The sequence below is a fragment of the Pituophis catenifer genome, unplaced genomic scaffold, assembly GCF_029215685.1.
Source record: "Pituophis catenifer annectens isolate HBS135680 unplaced genomic scaffold, rPitCat1.0.hap2 SCAF_6, whole genome shotgun sequence".
NCBI lineage: Eukaryota > Metazoa > Chordata > Lepidosauria > Squamata > Colubridae > Pituophis > Pituophis catenifer.
Window position 1 is genome coordinate 49596422 of NW_027256886.1, and position 17900 is coordinate 49614321.

Below are 17900 nucleotides of genomic sequence, written 5' to 3' on the forward strand. Positions count from 1 at the left end.
AGTGCAGCTCACGCAGGAGGGGTGTTATATGGGAGTAACGAGGGGCTCCCATAACAACCTGTGCAGCTGCATTCTGGATCAGCTGGAGTCTCCGGGTGCATCTCAGGGGCAGGCCCATGTAGAGGGAATTGCAGTAATCCAAGCGGGAAGTAACCAGGGCATGAGTGACTGTGCGAAGGTCATCTCGGTCCAGGAAAGGGCGCAACTGGCGCACCAGGCGAACCTGTGCGAAGGCCCCCCTGGTCACGGCCGTTAGATGGTCTTCTAGGGATAGCCGAACATCCAGGACGACACCCAAGTTGCGAGCCCTATCACGGGTGCAAGTTTTTCCCCATCTATCAAAAGTGATGGAGCATCTGAAACCCGAGATGCCAGCATCCATAGCCACTCAGTCTTAGAGGGATTGAATTTGAGTCTGTTTCTGCCCATTCAGGCTTGTACCTCCTCCAGGCAACGGGACATCACGGAAAGGGCATCTCTGGGGTGGTCTGGGGTGGAGATGTATAATTGGGTATCATCAGCATATTGATGATATCTCACCCCAAAGCCGCGAATGATTTCACCCAGTGGCTTCATATAGATGTTAAAGAGCAGGAGGGAGAGAACCGACCCCTGAGGCACCCCACAATTAAGGGGCCTCGGGGTGGATCTCTGCCCTCCCACCCATACAAACTGAAAGCGACCCAAGAGTTAGGAGGAAAACCACCGTAAGACAGTGCCTCCCACCCCAACCCCACAAGTCGCTGCAGTAGGATACCATGGTCGATGGTATCAAAAGCCGCTGAGAGGTCAAGTAGGACCAGGATGGAGGAACAACCCCCATCCCGAGCCCGCCAGAGATCATTTACCAGAGCGACCAATGCCGTTTCCGTGCTGTGACCGTGTCGGAAGCTTGATTGGTACGGGTCAAGGTATTCCGTTTTCTCCAGGAATTGTGGGAACTGTTGAGCCACTACAGTCTCAACAACCTTTGCGAGTTTCTCTGCAACTCTAAATTCAAAACTATTTGGTACTGGGGCAGATAATAATAGAAACTGCTTAAGAGGTCTACAGAACCAAATAAAATTGATTCATCCCTTCATCTTGATCTAACATGGTTTGGCTGATTAATTCAAATGTACATGATGTAAATTTAATAAAGCTAGCAAATAATTTTCGATGAGCATTTGAAGGTGGAAGACACCAATGATGTAAACAATGAATTTATAGAGGAAATAGTAATTCTGAGATTAAATGAGAAGAGAATGACCATTTGCACCTTTATTTATCAGGGCAACTTTAACTGGCATATAAAGAATAAAGAAAAACAGTATACAATGCAATAGTATACAGTAGCAGATAAGTCAAGCCATGTCAGGAAAGAACAATACTAGAAAAACAAAGATCTCTTCTTTAGGTACACATGGTTTTCTATATCCATGTTTATGTCTGCTTCTAAGTTAAAAACATTGTTTAAAAGTATTCTACTAAACTGTGAGGTATTAAAGCACCAAAAGAAGCAACGAGAATAAACCAGTTGTTCTTTGGAGTAACAACATTGCTGTTAGTATTTTAAAATGACAAATGTATTTTGTAATATAATTTAACAGAAATGAAAAGGTCGCATTGCGGCATTAAACTATTAAAACTGTTGTGCAATCCATCACATGCCTGGTCAGAATTAAGCTGCATTGAACAAATTAGATTATAGTCTTTGAAAGTTATAATCAGGAGTCAAAGCAGAATTGGAAGTTCTAGATATGGAATGCAGCATGAATCTTACTTTCTTTGGATAATAAATAAAGAAGCTTTGATGGAAAGTCATTAAGCTAGATTAGATAAAACATGAATGATTTGTTCTTTTTTGTCTTAATTTACTATGTGCATACATTTACATAAGACAATTAATGCAAAATAGTATCTTTTCTTTTATGTGCTGCCAAAGGAATACAGGTAGTCCTAGATGTACAGCAGCCACTTAGCAACTATTCAAAATTAAAAAATCTCCCTGGGGGTACTTACAACATGGTTCCGAAGTTCCGACAACCGGGTCATGTTACCACATATGGGGTACTGGACATCCGGCTAATTCACAACAATGTTACATCCCACTGTCACCTGATCATGTTTTATTACAGTTTTTACTTCTGGTTTTGGCAAAACAAGCCTCTACACTTCAATGACTGTGGGAATCACTTAATGACTCTTGCAAAAAAAGGTTGTAAAATTGGTTTGGACATGTAGGTGATCGATTTTATGACCATCATGCTTTACAATCATAATTACAATCAAAAGGCTCCATTATAGTCATAAATTGAGGAGTATCTGTACACTAACCATCCTTTATCAATCTGAAGTTTATAAATATCTGCTATTTAATATCTGCTTCCAACATGAATTATGTTCAAAAATAAACTTAAATTAGCTTTACAAATGTGCATCTGACAAGTAAATTATTGTTTATTCAAATTCATGCCCAATGTAATAGACTTAAAGGTGCCAAAGAACTTTCTATCCCTGACAAACTTGAAATTCTCCTTGAACTTTTGCATTTTTTATATCTAAAAATTAAGGTAGACAGCTGACAACACAAAATTCTGGCTTGTGCCAGAAAATGTTAGATAATATGTACATTTCTTTCGATCCTCATGCATATGTTTTATTAGGCGCAAGCAACTAGAACAACTCATTGAATAGGCCAAGGCAATTCTTTTATTGTCAAACACCTATTTACAAGAATCTCGCAAGATCAAATGTCTTCCCTTGGAAATGACAGATATAGTCTTAAAGATTTTTCCTTCTCCAAATCAGTATTTCATTAATACTGTAAATTAATACAGAAGCATCAATTCCGTCCTTGGAATGTCTTTTTACTCCCCATCTCCTTTACCACTGATTCCCACAGTTTTACGGAAAAATATTCTGTAGCTTCATTCTACCCAATGAAACTAGTACCTATTTTCATGAGCACTTATACAAATTGTTGCAACTACCACGTTGCAGAATTAGTTTTCAAAAAAAATAATACATTTTTTAAAAGGTGGCCTCCAAGCTCAGTCAGCTAGCCTCATTTAATTATTAATATTAATACTACTAGCAGCACTAGTTTTCTAAGAACAGAGTTGATGAATAATGAAGCCTTGAATCAAGTCCTTTTATATTTCTACATCATTTAGATATTTACTTCTTCTGTATGCACTGAAAGCCAAAATGTGATTACTCTGCAGGTTCAGTTCAGCAAAACAAACATTAATATTTAACCTTTTTTACTCATTTTCCGGATAAGTACATCCTTTTTAATAAATCACAGTATTAACTATACTGAAAAAAGTATTTACCGTGTATGAGTCTCATTAATATAGATAACATTACGCAGACCCAAAGAAGGGATACTAGTATTAAAAAGCTTGTCCTAAAAGGGAAAGATATACACATACATTAATTTATTACTAACAGCCGTTCACAATAAATATTGAATTTTTCTATATATTACTTCTAAAGGAGAGGAATCTGTCCACCCCCATATAAATAATATATAGCTTGAAGTTTGCCAAAGTTTAGACTTGTCAAAAGTCTCACGTAAAATCTCTGTTATCTGCAAAACCTATACATATTTGTTAAATTTATACACGAGCAATTCTGAGAAGTCCACACAGAAAAATAACAGTAAAACTATAAAGAAAAATCTATGCATCCTAATATTACCTGAACAAATCACTGGGCCCTACTTTACAGTATTTCATTAATACTGTAAATTAATACAGAGGCATCAAATACTATTCTACTTCCACCAGGCAAAATCTGAAAGTAAGCTATACGAGATAAGTACATAGCTACTGACTTAATTTAATTGCCTTCTGACTATTTAATTACGATTACATGAAAATTACATTTAATTGTTACTAATATAATTCCATTCACCCAGCTTTGAGGTGTGCATACGTAACAACAGCGTCCCACAAACGGCCTATTCCTGCCCAGAAGAGTCTCTTTCCATTTTAAAGTGGCTGATCGGAAGACAGTAGGCCTAGAATTGCATTCTCCCTGGAAAATAGTGACAGTAAAGAAAATATAAAATATAGCACATAAAAACTGAGAGCTCTGAATTTCTTTCAGGTTACTTCCTATATGTGAACTAGCTAAAGTTAAGAACAATTGATTTATTTGTTCTGCTTAAACAAATAACCAAATTCAGTTATTGCAGTAATTAAACACATTCATAGAGTCACATATATACAAATGTTTGCCTAAAGGAATCTAGATCAATATTTTGCCAAAACATTGTCAAAATACTGTCAAAATATTTTCCTCCTTTAAATTATATGAAATCTGTATATTTGATACTGAATCATTTCAAAATGATACCCCCCCTCCCAAAAAAAGTACTTATGACCCAATTCTGGACTTCCACAAACTGTACCCACCTGCAGTTACATGACTCTATTTTGGCTCTTTGGCAACCAGTTCGCATTTATGGCCATTTGCAGCATATTGTGATTATGTGACTGTAATTTTTGGTGTTTCTTTTTTCTGGTAAAAATGCCCATTGGGTAAAATGGATGGTAAAATGGTAAAATAGATTCATTTAACAACCACTTTGGCTTAATGACAACGTTCATTTAATTACTGCAGCATTCACTTAATGGCCACTGCAAAAAGGGTCATCTACTTTATTTATTTATTTATTTATTTATTTATTTATTTATTTATTTATTTATTTATTTAATTTAAATTTGTATACCGCCCTTCTCCTAGTGGACTCAGGGCGGTGCACAGCCAAGTAAAAAACATCCAATACAAAATTTAAAAATTTAAAAGAATTATACCCTTTGGCCAAACATTAAGAACCTTACAACTAAAACCCATTAAACAATTAAAAAATCTAATATCTCAAAAACGGGGGGTGGGGGGGGGTTTCAGGCCAGTCCCGCTTGATGGAAGAAAAAAGCGAAAAGCCCGGAGATCTGATATCCTCCGTATTTCCGGGGGCAAATCGTTCCAGATGGCAGGTGCTGCCACAGAGAAGGCCCTCCCCTGGGGGTCGCCAGCCGACACTGCCTAGCTGACGGCACCCTGAGGAGTCCCTCTCTGTGGAGCGTACTGGCCGGTGGGAAGCTATTGGCGGCAGAAGGCGGTCCCGCAAATACCCAGATCCGATGCCATGGAGTGCTTTAAAGGTGGTAACCAGTACCTTGAAGCGCACCCGGAAGTCCACCGGGAGCCAATGCAGCTCGCGCAGGAGAGGTGTCACATGGGAGCGCCCTCTCGCTCCCATAATCCCCTGCGCAGCTGCATTCTGCACCAGCTGGAGCCTCCGGGTGCATCTCAAGGGGAGCCCCATGTAGAGAGCATTGCAGTAGTCCAGGCGGGAAATGACGAGTGCCTGAGTGACTGTGCGTAAGGAGTCCCGATCCAGAAAGGGACGCAACTGGCGAATCAGGCGAACCTGATGAAAAGCCCCCCTGGCCACAGCCGTCATATGCTCTTCTAAAGACAGCCATGCATCCAGGAGGACACCCAAGTTGCTAGCCCTCTCCGTGGGGGCCAATAACTCGCCCCCAATAGCCAGTGATGGCGCCAGCTGGCTATATCAGGACGCCAGAAGCCACAGCCACTCGGTCTTGGAAGGGTTGAGTCGAAGCCTGTTACTCCCCATCCAGATCCGCACAGCCTCCAAGCACCGGGACATCACTTCAAGGGCATCATTGGGATGGCCTGGGGTGGACATGTACAGCTGAGTATCGTCAGCGTACTGATGGAATTCCACCCCAAAGCCACGGATGATCTCGCCCAGTGGCTTCACATAAATGTTGAACAGAAGGGGTGAGAGGACCGATCCCTGCGGCACCCCAAACACAAGGCGCCTCGGGGTCGACCTCTGCCCCCCTGCCAACACTGACTGTGTCCGGTCGGAGAGGTAGGAGGAGAACCACCGTAGAACGGTGCCCCCCACTTCCAGCCCCTCCAACCGGCGCAGTATGATACCATGGTCGATGGTATCAAAAGCCGCTGAGAGATCTAATAGGACCAGGATAGAGGAGCAACCCCTATCCCGAGCTCTCCAGAGATCATCCACCAACGCGACCAATGCCGTTTCCGTGCTGTGCCCAGGCCTGAAGCCGGACTGGCGTGGATCCAGATAGACAGCTTCATCCAGGTACCCAGGCAGATGTACTTAAGGCTTGCCATGACTTGTGACCATAAATCTGGGCATAATTACAGTAATAAATTGAGGATTACCTGTGCAATTCTGGAACTGCTGTAGGAATAAATCTGAAATAATATAATCCTGTACTGTATATTACAATATGAACTTTTTCTATAGATATATTTTGAATGAAAGTGGTGCTAGGTTACAGTACTGTATTATTTTTTTATCAATTGTATCTTGCTCTAAGAACTGTGTACAGAACTATCTAAATGTACTACAGATAATCTTTACAAAGGCAATTGGGACCAGAATTGCTGCTGCTAAGAAGTACGGTCATAAAACACAATATCATGTGGCTGCATTGCTTAGCAATTGCAGTTCCAGCTGTCCTGATTGCCATTGTAACCTCAAGATATAGAGGTCATTCAGGCGGAAGTGGCAGAAATGCCAGGTAAGAAGCCTAGGGGTGCTCCGGGGCATCCCACAGGAGTGAGGGAAGCCTAGAAGGACTGGCGAGGCTGTAAATTGAGGAAGAACAAGGGATAATTTGTGAGACCTAGCACACGTCATACACAGTCACAGGAAGTTGCAGGGCTGGATAGTGAAGTGAAGTGCAAGTGTAGGAAGGCTGCAAGGTAGATGATACAAAAGGGTGAGAGCGCAGGGAGCCTTAAGGAATTTACTAGACTACTAGAGAAACTTGTGACCTTTTCTGCTGGTTTCCCCATTGACTTTGCTTAAGTGAAGCCAATTGGGAAAATCAGAAATACCAGTCAAGTGATTGCAGGATGCTGCAACTATCATGTTGCACAGTTGCAGCATTCTGCAGTCTGTTTGCCAAGCACTTGGAATAAAAATCATGTGAGTATTGGTGTGCTGAAGGGGTTAGAACTTTGAGGACCAGTCACAAATACCACTTGTTCAGCACTGCGACAACTTTGAATAATCGCTGAACAAGTGGACAGCAAGCAAAGACTATCTGTACTGAACATTCTTAATTTTTTAAAGCATAATCCTCTGTTACTTTTTCATCTTTCAATAAGTGTTTTATTTTAAGAAACTCAGGAGCACTGAACAAGCATGCATTTTGCTTACCCATTCTTCACTGGAATGTTTACATCTTGTGACAGTGCATTCTGCTGAAGATGACAAATAGGAAACATCTATTGTTCCAAGTGACAAAGTGGTATCGTCCATGATCTGCAACATAAATTCAGACTCATGAGCTAAAAGAAGAAAATAATTTCAGCATTAAAGAATTAAGTGTATTAGTAAATAACCTAATTCACTTATCCTAAATGTTTTTCTAAAGCTGAAATCCTTGGCACATCAATAGACTTTATTTCCAAATTAAGAACATGTATGTCACAACTACAATTGGCAATTAAAAAGATGCAACTATATAACTATATAGTACAGTATATAGTATTATTACTGGATCTCTTTCAGTTGTCCATTCAGGATACTATAACTCATTAAAGAAAAGTTTGTCATTATATTTCAAGCTTATTTACAGGTTGCTATAATTACCAGAATTGATTATAATCAGAGGAAATTAAATTTGTGCTTCATTCATACACAGAAAGTAAATGCACACTTAAAATATTATAAGATAAGACTGAGAGGAATTTAAACCAATTTTTTTCTAATATATACTTCTCTGTTGCATAAGCTTCTAGGCAAATACAGTGAAGTCAATCAGGCTTCCGAAAGCTAGAACACTTTCTCACACTACGTTCTCAAACCAAGCAAGGATAAAATGTCCAGTTAGCCATTCAGTGTGTTTTGCACATCCAAATTATTTCAGCACATTGTGTGAATCTATAATCAGAAGGAATATGGTAGCACCTTTTTTGAATACCAAACTTTTTGAAAGGCAAAAGCTTTCATGAGCAGTTCTCTTTATAAGATGTATTGAGTAGGTAAACTGATGTAAGACTTAAATTGGAATAAACCGTAGGAAGAGTGGGAAAGAAGAGAAGGCAGATTAATTATACAGATGCAGATGACATGTGAGAGACTACAAGTCCTTAATCAATTAACAACTGCAGTATGTTTAAAAATCATTGTAATGATGGAATTTTTTGAGATTGTATGGATCTAGGCAAGTAAATTAGTTAAACATGGATTAGTACCTATACAAACAGTCAGCAAATCAAGTATAGAAAAACATACAGGTTTCTTTCACTCTGCTAACATAAGCATTTGTATTGTTAAAAAGTAAGGAGCCTCTCCTCTACATTATACATACGTAAAAAATACAAAGACATAAACAAATATATTTGTTCAGACTGGGAAAGCTCAATAACATGTATTTTCCCAAGATACAGTCAGAAGTTTCTTTAGGGACCCAGGAAATTATAGGGAACAGTTTTCAGCAGAGAATGATTTTGTTCCTTGCCGTTCTAATTACACTGAATATACTATTATAGCTGAAAGCAACTGTAAAATACAAAAATACAAACTCAAGGATTTTAAAGCTTCACAAATCAGAGGTATTTTAAAAGATGTGATGAATCCTGGTTGCTTTTCAAAGAGCTTTAAGCATAATTTCCTAAGAAAGCCAATGTGGCTAAGAATGAAGAGACGCAGTCTTGTTATTCCATAGCTTGGGACTGGTGAGAAATAAAGTCCTCTCCTCTTTGTTTAATATAATAACCTGTAATTCCCAAACTGTGATGTTGTCTTTTTTAACAAACTTACAGGGTACTATGAAATACTTAATATTTGGAAGTAAAACATTATGCAAAAACATTATGAGATATAAGGGCTCCATGAACTCAAAAACTTTGAGAATCTTTGATACAGATTACAGAAAACAGTATATCATATTTATTGTAAATAAAAGCATTCTAACAGGTTTTTAGCAGAAGACATAGTCTCTCAGATAATCATGTTGTAGTATGTAGAGTTTTGAAAACTAATATCATTACCACCTTAAATTTTGCTGAGAAAACAACTGACAACTAATGAAGATATTTCAACAGTCACATTTACATCAATTGGTGCTTCAAGACGTTTTCAAAAGTAGTCCCAAATAGAATAAATTTAAATTGTCAAGAAAGGGTGTGACCAAAGTACGGACAAATGCTGCCAAATCTGATTGGCTAAGGAGAATCATAGCTGTTACTTAAACATGTTCTTTCTTACCTGGGAATACAACTGAGAATCAAAGAACCATCCCAGGCTGTATATCTGTACTTTTATGAGAAATTTCATCCCGAATAGGATGAACTCATGGTAATTTCCTACTGAACAACACCATCTTTACTTTCTCTACAGCAAGTATTATCTTGTCACCTTTGGGACAAATCATAACTAACACCTACCAAATCTCTGATGGTGAATTGACCAAGTCTAATTGCCATAGAATGTAAACTTGAGTCTTAAATAAAATCTTATTTGGAACTTGATATAGGAAAAAGAAGAAGAAACAAATATAGAAATGAATGTGTGAAAAGTCTATGGTAAGTACTTCAGTACTTACACTGGTAGCCCTAAACATTTTTGTGTATGTAATTGCCAGATTTTGTAACTGAATGCTTCAATTATTTGGGGCATCCAAGTATTCTGGCAATGAAATATTATCATGCATGTGAAGTTCTACCAATTTAAGCATATTCAATCCCATGCTCTTTAGATATCATGGATTAAAATTTCCAAACCATTCAACCAGCATATTCATTGCTTATCTGATAACATACATTCATACCTCAACACTCTAAGTACTGAACAAACTAGAACAAAGAGTCCATAGAAGCAATAGGCTAGCCTTATAAGATTGGATCTTTGGATAAACTTACCTGGGAGTAAATGTCACTGAATTAATTAGATTTACTTCCAATTATATGAACATGAGACTGGGCTGCAAATTGCTAAAGCTTCAATTTTTACAAAATACTGGAAGCAAAAAAGGCATCTCCTTCAGAATTTGCTTGATAATTTATATGCAATAGCATGAACAAGCAGTGCTAGGAAAGTATAGTCACTTTAAACTTTCTTCTATAAATAACAGATCAAGTACTGTATTAAACACCAGTATCAAATGTTGGGCGTCCCTATACAGCAGAAGGCTACTGCCAAAGAAATTCCGCTCAAACTAATCACCAAGGGAACATTAGCAATCTAAGCCAAATTGGCTGAATGACAGAAAGGACTTTCACACAGTTAGTTAAGTACACCAATGGAATGCAAGTGAAAGACTGAAAGAAAAAGGGGAAAATAAGCAGCCTATGTAAAAAAGGAAAATGGGTATTTATTCAGGACCTACTTTGAATTTAATCCAGACTCATCAGCCAGATTGCCATAGTTGAGAGAATGATAAAATATTTCCATATACTAGCTTGCTTCACACAAAACAACAGATACAAATAACTGCACAATCCCTTTCCACCATGTAGGAACTTTCCTCCATGCAGTGACTTCTAATTGTCCATGGGCTCAGGGATAAATCTGAAAAATACTTTTTGTAGTTCCATGTTGTTTCTCTACATTCTCTTCACAACATTTTGCAAAAGAAAGGAGGGGGGCGAGGCACAGAGGTTGTCAATCAGATTATTCTGCATTTATTTCATGCTGTGTTCATTTCACTTGCTAGCTCATTCAAGCATGGGCCTAGAGCCAAGTTCGGTATGCTATGTGCTCCTTTTTTCAAAAACTAAATACTTTAGTTTTAGGAAAATACTTTAGGAAAGTAATTGGTGCGCACACAGTTTTGTCTCACATTAATCTTTCGGTTTATTTATGTATAGGCCAGCCAAGAGTGCAGCAGTAAAAATACTGCTAGTTACGGACGATAACCCTCTGCAACATCTTTTTTTTTTTAACCTCAAAATAATTTCCCAGGAAACCATTTCATAGGCAAACATTTCATAGTTTTTCTACAGTAGACCCGCCATCAACACAGTGGTCCCAATTTCCCACTCCCCCCCCCCCCCCCATTACCTTCTTTTTTTACCAGCGACGATACCAGCGAAGGATCACCGTCGGGAAAGGCTTTTAAGTTCTGCTCCCGAACTATCCAGCAGAAATCTCTCCAAAAACTCCCGATGCGCCGGATCCTCTGTCCCTTGACCTTCCGATCTCCGACCCTTTGGGGGGAGGAAATAGGCGGACGCGGCGCGGGCAAACGCACACCCTACATCAACGCGCCTCCGATTCGACCTGCAGCCCAGCAAGACCTTGCCGGCAAGCTAGCGGGCAGGCTGACTCTTTCACACCGCCCCAACAAGGAGGGCAGATGCTGACGCGATTTCCTGAGCGCCAGGCGCCGGCGAGCTGGGAAGAGGCCGGGCTGCGCTCTCGTCAGCGGCCGCTGGAGCACCTCAGCACGCTGCGAAAAGGTGCTCCGTGGCCACTGAGCTGATGTCTTCCAGGTGTTTTGGGTTGCCATCAGCCCTGCCCTGGCCGGTGAAATAAGGCGGGTTGGGCAGATTGGGAGATGACCCCGACTTCAGGGGAAACTCGGGGATCATCCGATTATTCTAGGTGTAAAAGGAATTGGAGACCTTGCTTTATTCCAGGACAAAGGCAGTTTCCGAATATTCTGCAAAGTTGTCTTAGGAGAGCACCATAGTGAGTGCTGAAGCAAAAAAAAAAAAAAGTGTGTACGTGTATGCACATTTTTTAGGATGGTTTTATTTTTTTTACTGTGCCTAATGTGTCTAATGTCCTTAATGATAATACTAACATAGCTGTGCCAAATGATAATATTAAGGTAGCTGTCATTTGGCAGCTCTTGGTTTGAAGAAAGAAAGTCAGGTAATAATCTAATCTTTCTCTGTCCTGCAACAAAATCTGAGAGGCTCAGGTTGAAAAAGGTTATCAAACCAGGATGCTCTGGACAATCCCAGGCACCTCCAATAACAACTAATATCAACCAAGGTGTGGGAAAAGAGAGAGACAAACAAAAGAAGACAAAGGCTGCTTTAATCTCTCTTTACCTGGACTCATCCTACTACTTATACTGTTAACTTCTCTCATTTGTGTACCCAAGTTGTTTAGGAAAGGACAAAAAACTTTGCCTTATTATTTGCTTGGGTGGAAGTTTGGTGCTCTTTTGCTGAGAATGCAATAAATGCACAAAAGTGATCATGATTCATTATATTAATTTTCATTTTCAGCTGTTATTGAATACACCACTAAGCCACGAACTGCTTATCAACAGTTATAGTTGGGCACCATATCATGCTAAGCTATAAGCAGACAAACCACATTTCTCTTTTCACCTTCGTTTGTACATTCTATCAAATAGCTCTTGCTGCTGGATTCGGAGATACAGTATACGCACATTCATACTAAGCAGATTATTGTCCAATCATTTCTGACAAACTAATCACCTCATTGAGTTATATGTATTCTCATTACCCTGTTTCTTTTGAGGGAAGCAATATTGTGCCACGTGCAAAAAAGGAGGAAGCAATAGCAAGCAAATAAAATGAAATAAAGATAAAAAGATTTTTAAAAAGGAAATGCAGCATTATATACCAACACCATCCACAATTTTTCTCCATGTTTCTCTGTGCTTGCAAACCATCTTTGCTTCTATCAGATCGATAGAGTAGTTCTTGCATTGTTTTATTTTCTAAATGTCTCACAGCTCTCTTTTTTTAAGGATCTAAGTCCAAACATTGCTTTTTCACCTTTCCTTTTCCTTAGGAATATTGTTTTTTTATCGTGATATATAACCAGCTTATTTCCCCAATACAAAAATTTGAATGAACTAATGCTCAAGTTAAACCCAGCTCAAAAACTTCATGTGTGTGAAACATTCCAGTACCATTCTTATACCCATCATGCAGGATAAGCACTATTATGCAGAATTGTAGAAAATGGTTCCACCCAACTTGGTTTCACTTGCCACTTAAAGTTGAACTATTTGCTGAGCGTTCCACTTATTTTCAGGCATTCTTATTTCTATCAGTGAATTTAGCAACCAGCCTTCAAGTCATATTTATACAAAATATAGCATAATTCAGACCTTCTCACTTATGATCAGCTTTCTCTCTTACATACATGTAATAAATTCTTTTTCACAGTCATACTTTTCGCAGTTACCCAAAGAGCACAAATCTGGTCTGCGTACCTTCTATCTAGCCAAAGTCTAAATGTTGCTCAGTCTCATTTCTCATAACCTTTTATTTGGAAGCCAAACACCTTCCCATATACACTTAACAACCTGGTTTGAAAGAGGGGTTAAAGAGGTCATCTGTGTCAAAATTGAACAGTCCTCTCTCAACAGATGGGAAGGGATACGATGTCTATCTCCAGTCTATAACACAGTCCTTTCAACAGTTCCAAGAAGGCTCGTACACTTATTTGCAATACTCAGGTGACTCTGAGACACAGATAAACCTCCAGGTGACCTCAATGACTCTAAAAGATTGTAAATGACCAGCTGTTTGCACGGAATATAAATCCTCCCATACCACTATTCAATGAGACCTGAAGAAGTTTCTTGGATGAGAAGTGAAATGTCTTCAAAGAAAAACTAGAAGTGCAGTTGCCTCTTGAAAAAAAATACCTTTGGGACAACCTAGTTTTTGCATTCCTTCTTGCTACCTTTGTATAGGGAAGCAATAACAGTACTCTTTCCATCATCAGACTTATTTTAACCATATACTTTAAAACTACCTTCTCTTTAGGTATATTAGATGGTACTTTTCTCTCATTAACATTTCTGTAATTTTTATGAAGCTTTTTTCATCCAGACCCATTTCACTTTATCAAATATCCCTTTCACATTTACCAGAAACATAGCTCCATAGACTGGCATTTTTCAGCATTATTTTCACTCAGTTCCAATTAGCTTCCACATTTTCCTTCCAGGTCTTGTAAGTTAGAAAGAACACTGATCTGCAAATGGGTATATGTGAGCTGACTCTAAGGGACATGTTGGGAATGCTACTACTGTACTATTTCTCACAAATACATGGCAACATCCTTAACTCAAGCTTTTTAGTATCACTGAATGGGCAGTTATAAATTCACCCAAGCTGCTAGTTCTGGATTATTTTAACTTCCCCTACTTGAGAATCAGCCTCATAATCACCATTTCAATTTTTGGTTCCCTTCAGATCATGTTGGACTTGGCATTTATGTAAGAGCAGTTTATATATAATCTGATATTAGGGAATATTTCCATGTGTTCTTTGTCATGGGCTGATCAGCTCCTCATTGTGATGGTGTTGACCATCATCCAGACTTCATAAGAATGATAGGTCCATTCAGAGATCCATCCTTATGTCATGATACTTGAGGAATTTCTAAAAAGCCAGGCAGCATTTTTGTTGAAAATCAAGTTGGCCTGAAATATAAGCAAGCCAGGCATTACAGACTCCATACCCACCCGGTCCAAGTTTAAGTGTGGATAAATTCATTATTTCACCCAATTATACATTTTACTGTTTCCTCTTGTAATCTTATAAAGCAGATATTTGTCTTCTTTCATTTCCAGTTTCAGTGAATCCTGGTGATGTTACATAAATAACAAGAAAGACAGAAATTTGAGTTCTTCCAAAATTGTTGGCCATTAATAAGAGGCAGAATAATGGGCTTTAGAAAAAGATATAGACGTATTAGAGTATGATTCAAATTACATATTAGAGTGTAAATGAATCATTATACAAAAACAAATAAACTTCATTGGGCTCATCTAAATTAGGAATCAACAAAGTTCCCACAAATACTACTTTCTCAAAGATAGCTCCTTAGAGACTGACAGACTTCCTGCTGCACCGGATTTTAAAGTTCATAGTTTAAATTCATATTTATTGTTCTTATGAAAAAAAAAATGATATTCTGCTAATTTTGAGGACTCTAAATGATTGCTTTCTTTATGTTTTCCAGGACTGTGGTTTTGTTATGTTGAATTCCTTTTGGTAGCTTAAAAAAAATCTTGGGAGAATGTATTTACTTTGAAGTGGTTTGCTAGAAATGCTGTACTTCAAAACCAAATGAAATCAACGAAAGCATTGGACAAGTGATTCCTTATTGTATATAAAAAGCTCTCAATTTTGTATTCTAAGATTGTTTCTTGTGTGCAATGTTGCTATGGTATCAAACAAATGAGTACGGTTTTAAGAGTATTCCTAAAGGGATGTCTGCTTCAACTGTATAATTTCTTTTTTAAGAAATTCAGCTCCATTGTTCTTTGATGCTATTTAGCACAAGCTATAATCTGTTTGTATTGGAATTAATAGCAAGGTTTCCATTACTTGCACAGTAAGCAATAGAAGCAATTCTTATATGTGTTAATGCATAAACATGTGGCCCACAAAATATTATAAAGATTATTTTTGTAGAATGTTTTCAGTGAAAATTTTTACTCATATCTTTCCTGTCTCTCTATTAAAGTATTCTCTCCTCCAAATTAGCAATTTGTGTTCAGAATTGCAACAGAACTGTTGCTACATGGGAAGAAAAAGTATAGATTTATAGAACTAGGGGGTATAACAGAAATTTTTAAAAAACCATACAGTGAAGGAAAATGAAAAAGGCTTAACTAAAAAACAAAGGCATTTTTGTTCTTATTGGTTACGTTTATCCTTGCCAAAGCACAAACAGTCCCATTTATGCAACCAAAAGTTCAACATTGTGATTGTTTGTGGACCTTTGTGGATTGTCAAATGTTATTTTATTGCTTGATAAGGCTGTTCGGTACTTCTTTGATTATTGGTATGTGTTATAACGGTTCAATTATTTCATTAGCCTTCCTGTAACTGCAAAATGAAACAAAACAAAGAAGAGAAGATAACTTCTACTAAGTTCTAGATGATTTACTTATTAGTAATTTGCTCCACAGTCAGAACATGTGTTAACAGAAAGTACTACTAAATTGTACTATGAAATTGTCATTCACTTACTTAAGTACAGCATCTTTTTTGTTTATTTATTCAAACTCTATTTTTTATGAATTTAGTACTTTAAAGTTTTGTATTCTGAGCTTCAATACAATTTATTCAATTGTATTGAATAAAAAGCTTTGCTTTTATAAACATAGATAGAAGTGGACAGCAAAACAATAATATAAATTTAACAGCAATTTTATTAATCATGCTTTAATTATGATATCTCTATTATTTCATAATCTTGAATAATATTGAATAGCATTGGGTTGAGGATAGATGCCATTGCACAAACATTTACAAACACTTACAGTAGGTACATTTATATAGGTCTAGAATTTAAATTCCAAGGTGACTCAGTGGCTAAGATGCTGAGCTTGTCAATCAGAAGGTCGGCAGTTTAGCGGTTCAAATCCCTAGCGCAGCGTAGCAGAGTGAGATCCCGTTACTTGTCCCAGCTTCTGCCAACCTAGCAGTTCAAAAACATGTAAAAAATGCAAGTAGAAAAATAGGGACCACTTTGGTGGGACAGTGCTGGCTCTTTGGCTTAGAAACAGAGATGAGTACTACCCCTAGAGCCAAAAACGTCTAGCGGGGGAACCTTTACCGTTACCTTAGAATTTAAATACTATTATTGTCAAAAACCAAACAAAAATTCTGTGATAAATTCATTTACACAGATACACAAAATTGCTACACAAAAACAAATCAGCTTCATTCTTTGCCATTGAGCTCATCTGAACTAGGAGTCAACAAAATATCCACAAACCTTACTGTCTTAAAAAGCAATTCCTTGGAGGCTGCCAGACTTCCTGCTGCACTTGATTTTAATGTTTGTTTATTATTTTTTTTCAGATCACGTGAATCCAGGGCCAATTCCCAAAACAGATTTTAAAAAGAAAAAACACAAGTTCCTCATGATTCTTATCCTGTTTTCCTCAAAATAACACTGATAATAAGTCCAATCAAGCTTTTGAGCACATGGCAATAAGGCCAAGCGCTTATTTCAGGGTTCAAAAAAATATAAGATGGTCTTATTTTTGGGGAAACACAGTATATTCTATAGCAGTATTTTTTAATTTTTAATTTTAAGATGTTTAAACTTCCAGGATTTCTCATGCTGTCCAGGGAATTCTGGGAGTTGGAGTCCATATCTTAAAGTTGCCAAGTTTGAAAAACATTATTCTATAGCAGGGATGTCAAACTCACATCACAGTGGCATCACATGATGTATCGGAACTTTCCCCCCCTTCACTTAACTGGGCATGGGTCAGTGGTGGGTTTCAAAAAATTTTACTACCAGTTCTGTGGGTGTGGCTTGGTGGTTGTGGCATGGCTTGGTGGGCCTGGCATGGGGAAGATACTGTAAAATCTCCAGGCTGTTCCCAATCCTGGAGAAGGTTACTGCAAAATCTCCATTTCCTCTCGATCAGCTAAAACTTGGGAGGCACAGAATAGAGGGGGGCGTGGCCAGTCAGAATTTTTACTACAGGTAAATTTCCGCTACCGGTTCTCCAGTACTGGTCAGAACCTGCTGAAACCCACCTCTGGTGTGGGCCCATTGTTTGACGCATCCGACCTGTGGGCTGGGAGTTTGACAGCCCTGTTCTATAGTCTCTGCTCTATTCTTTGTCTAACCCACCTTTCTGTGCCATAGTTAACCATTATGTGATTCTTTTTTCCCCATTTTCTTTCCTAAAGCTGTCCAATAAAGCATCTGCTGAATTAATACCTGATTCATGATGATTAGAGATCAGTCAGGGTCAGCAGGAACCATAAATTCATAAGACATTACTTAAATTCTCAAGCTAATTGTGGCTACTAAAGTAGGCTTGTTTGTTTCCTTCAAAGTATGACTTGGCTTCTATTTAATATTTACTTTAATATTTTTTCTATTTAATATTAAAATTGTATCTAATATTTCT

General features: G+C 38.1%; 1 protein-coding gene across 2 annotated transcripts in view; it reads right to left on the reverse strand.

The window, feature by feature from the left end:
* GPAM (glycerol-3-phosphate acyltransferase, mitochondrial) overlaps nt 1–11272 on the reverse strand; it is a 35120-nt gene extending 23848 nt beyond the window's left edge. Inside the window, exons 1-4 of one of the 2 annotated variants that reach the window (XM_070945780.1) lie at nt 11075–11272; nt 7226–7330; nt 3901–4023; nt 3318–3391 (exon numbers count right to left, since the gene is read on the reverse strand). In XM_070945780.1, coding sequence (XP_070801881.1) covers nt 3318–3391; nt 3901–4023; nt 7226–7327 — 299 coding nt within the window. In that variant the 5' untranslated portion in view covers nt 7328–7330; nt 11075–11272. Of the gene's footprint in view, nt 1–3317; nt 3392–3900; nt 4024–7225; nt 7340–11074 lie in introns of those variants that run through there. The other variant, XM_070945779.1, reaches the window with a different exon arrangement.
* Nucleotides 11273–17900: the final 6628 nt, after the last annotated feature.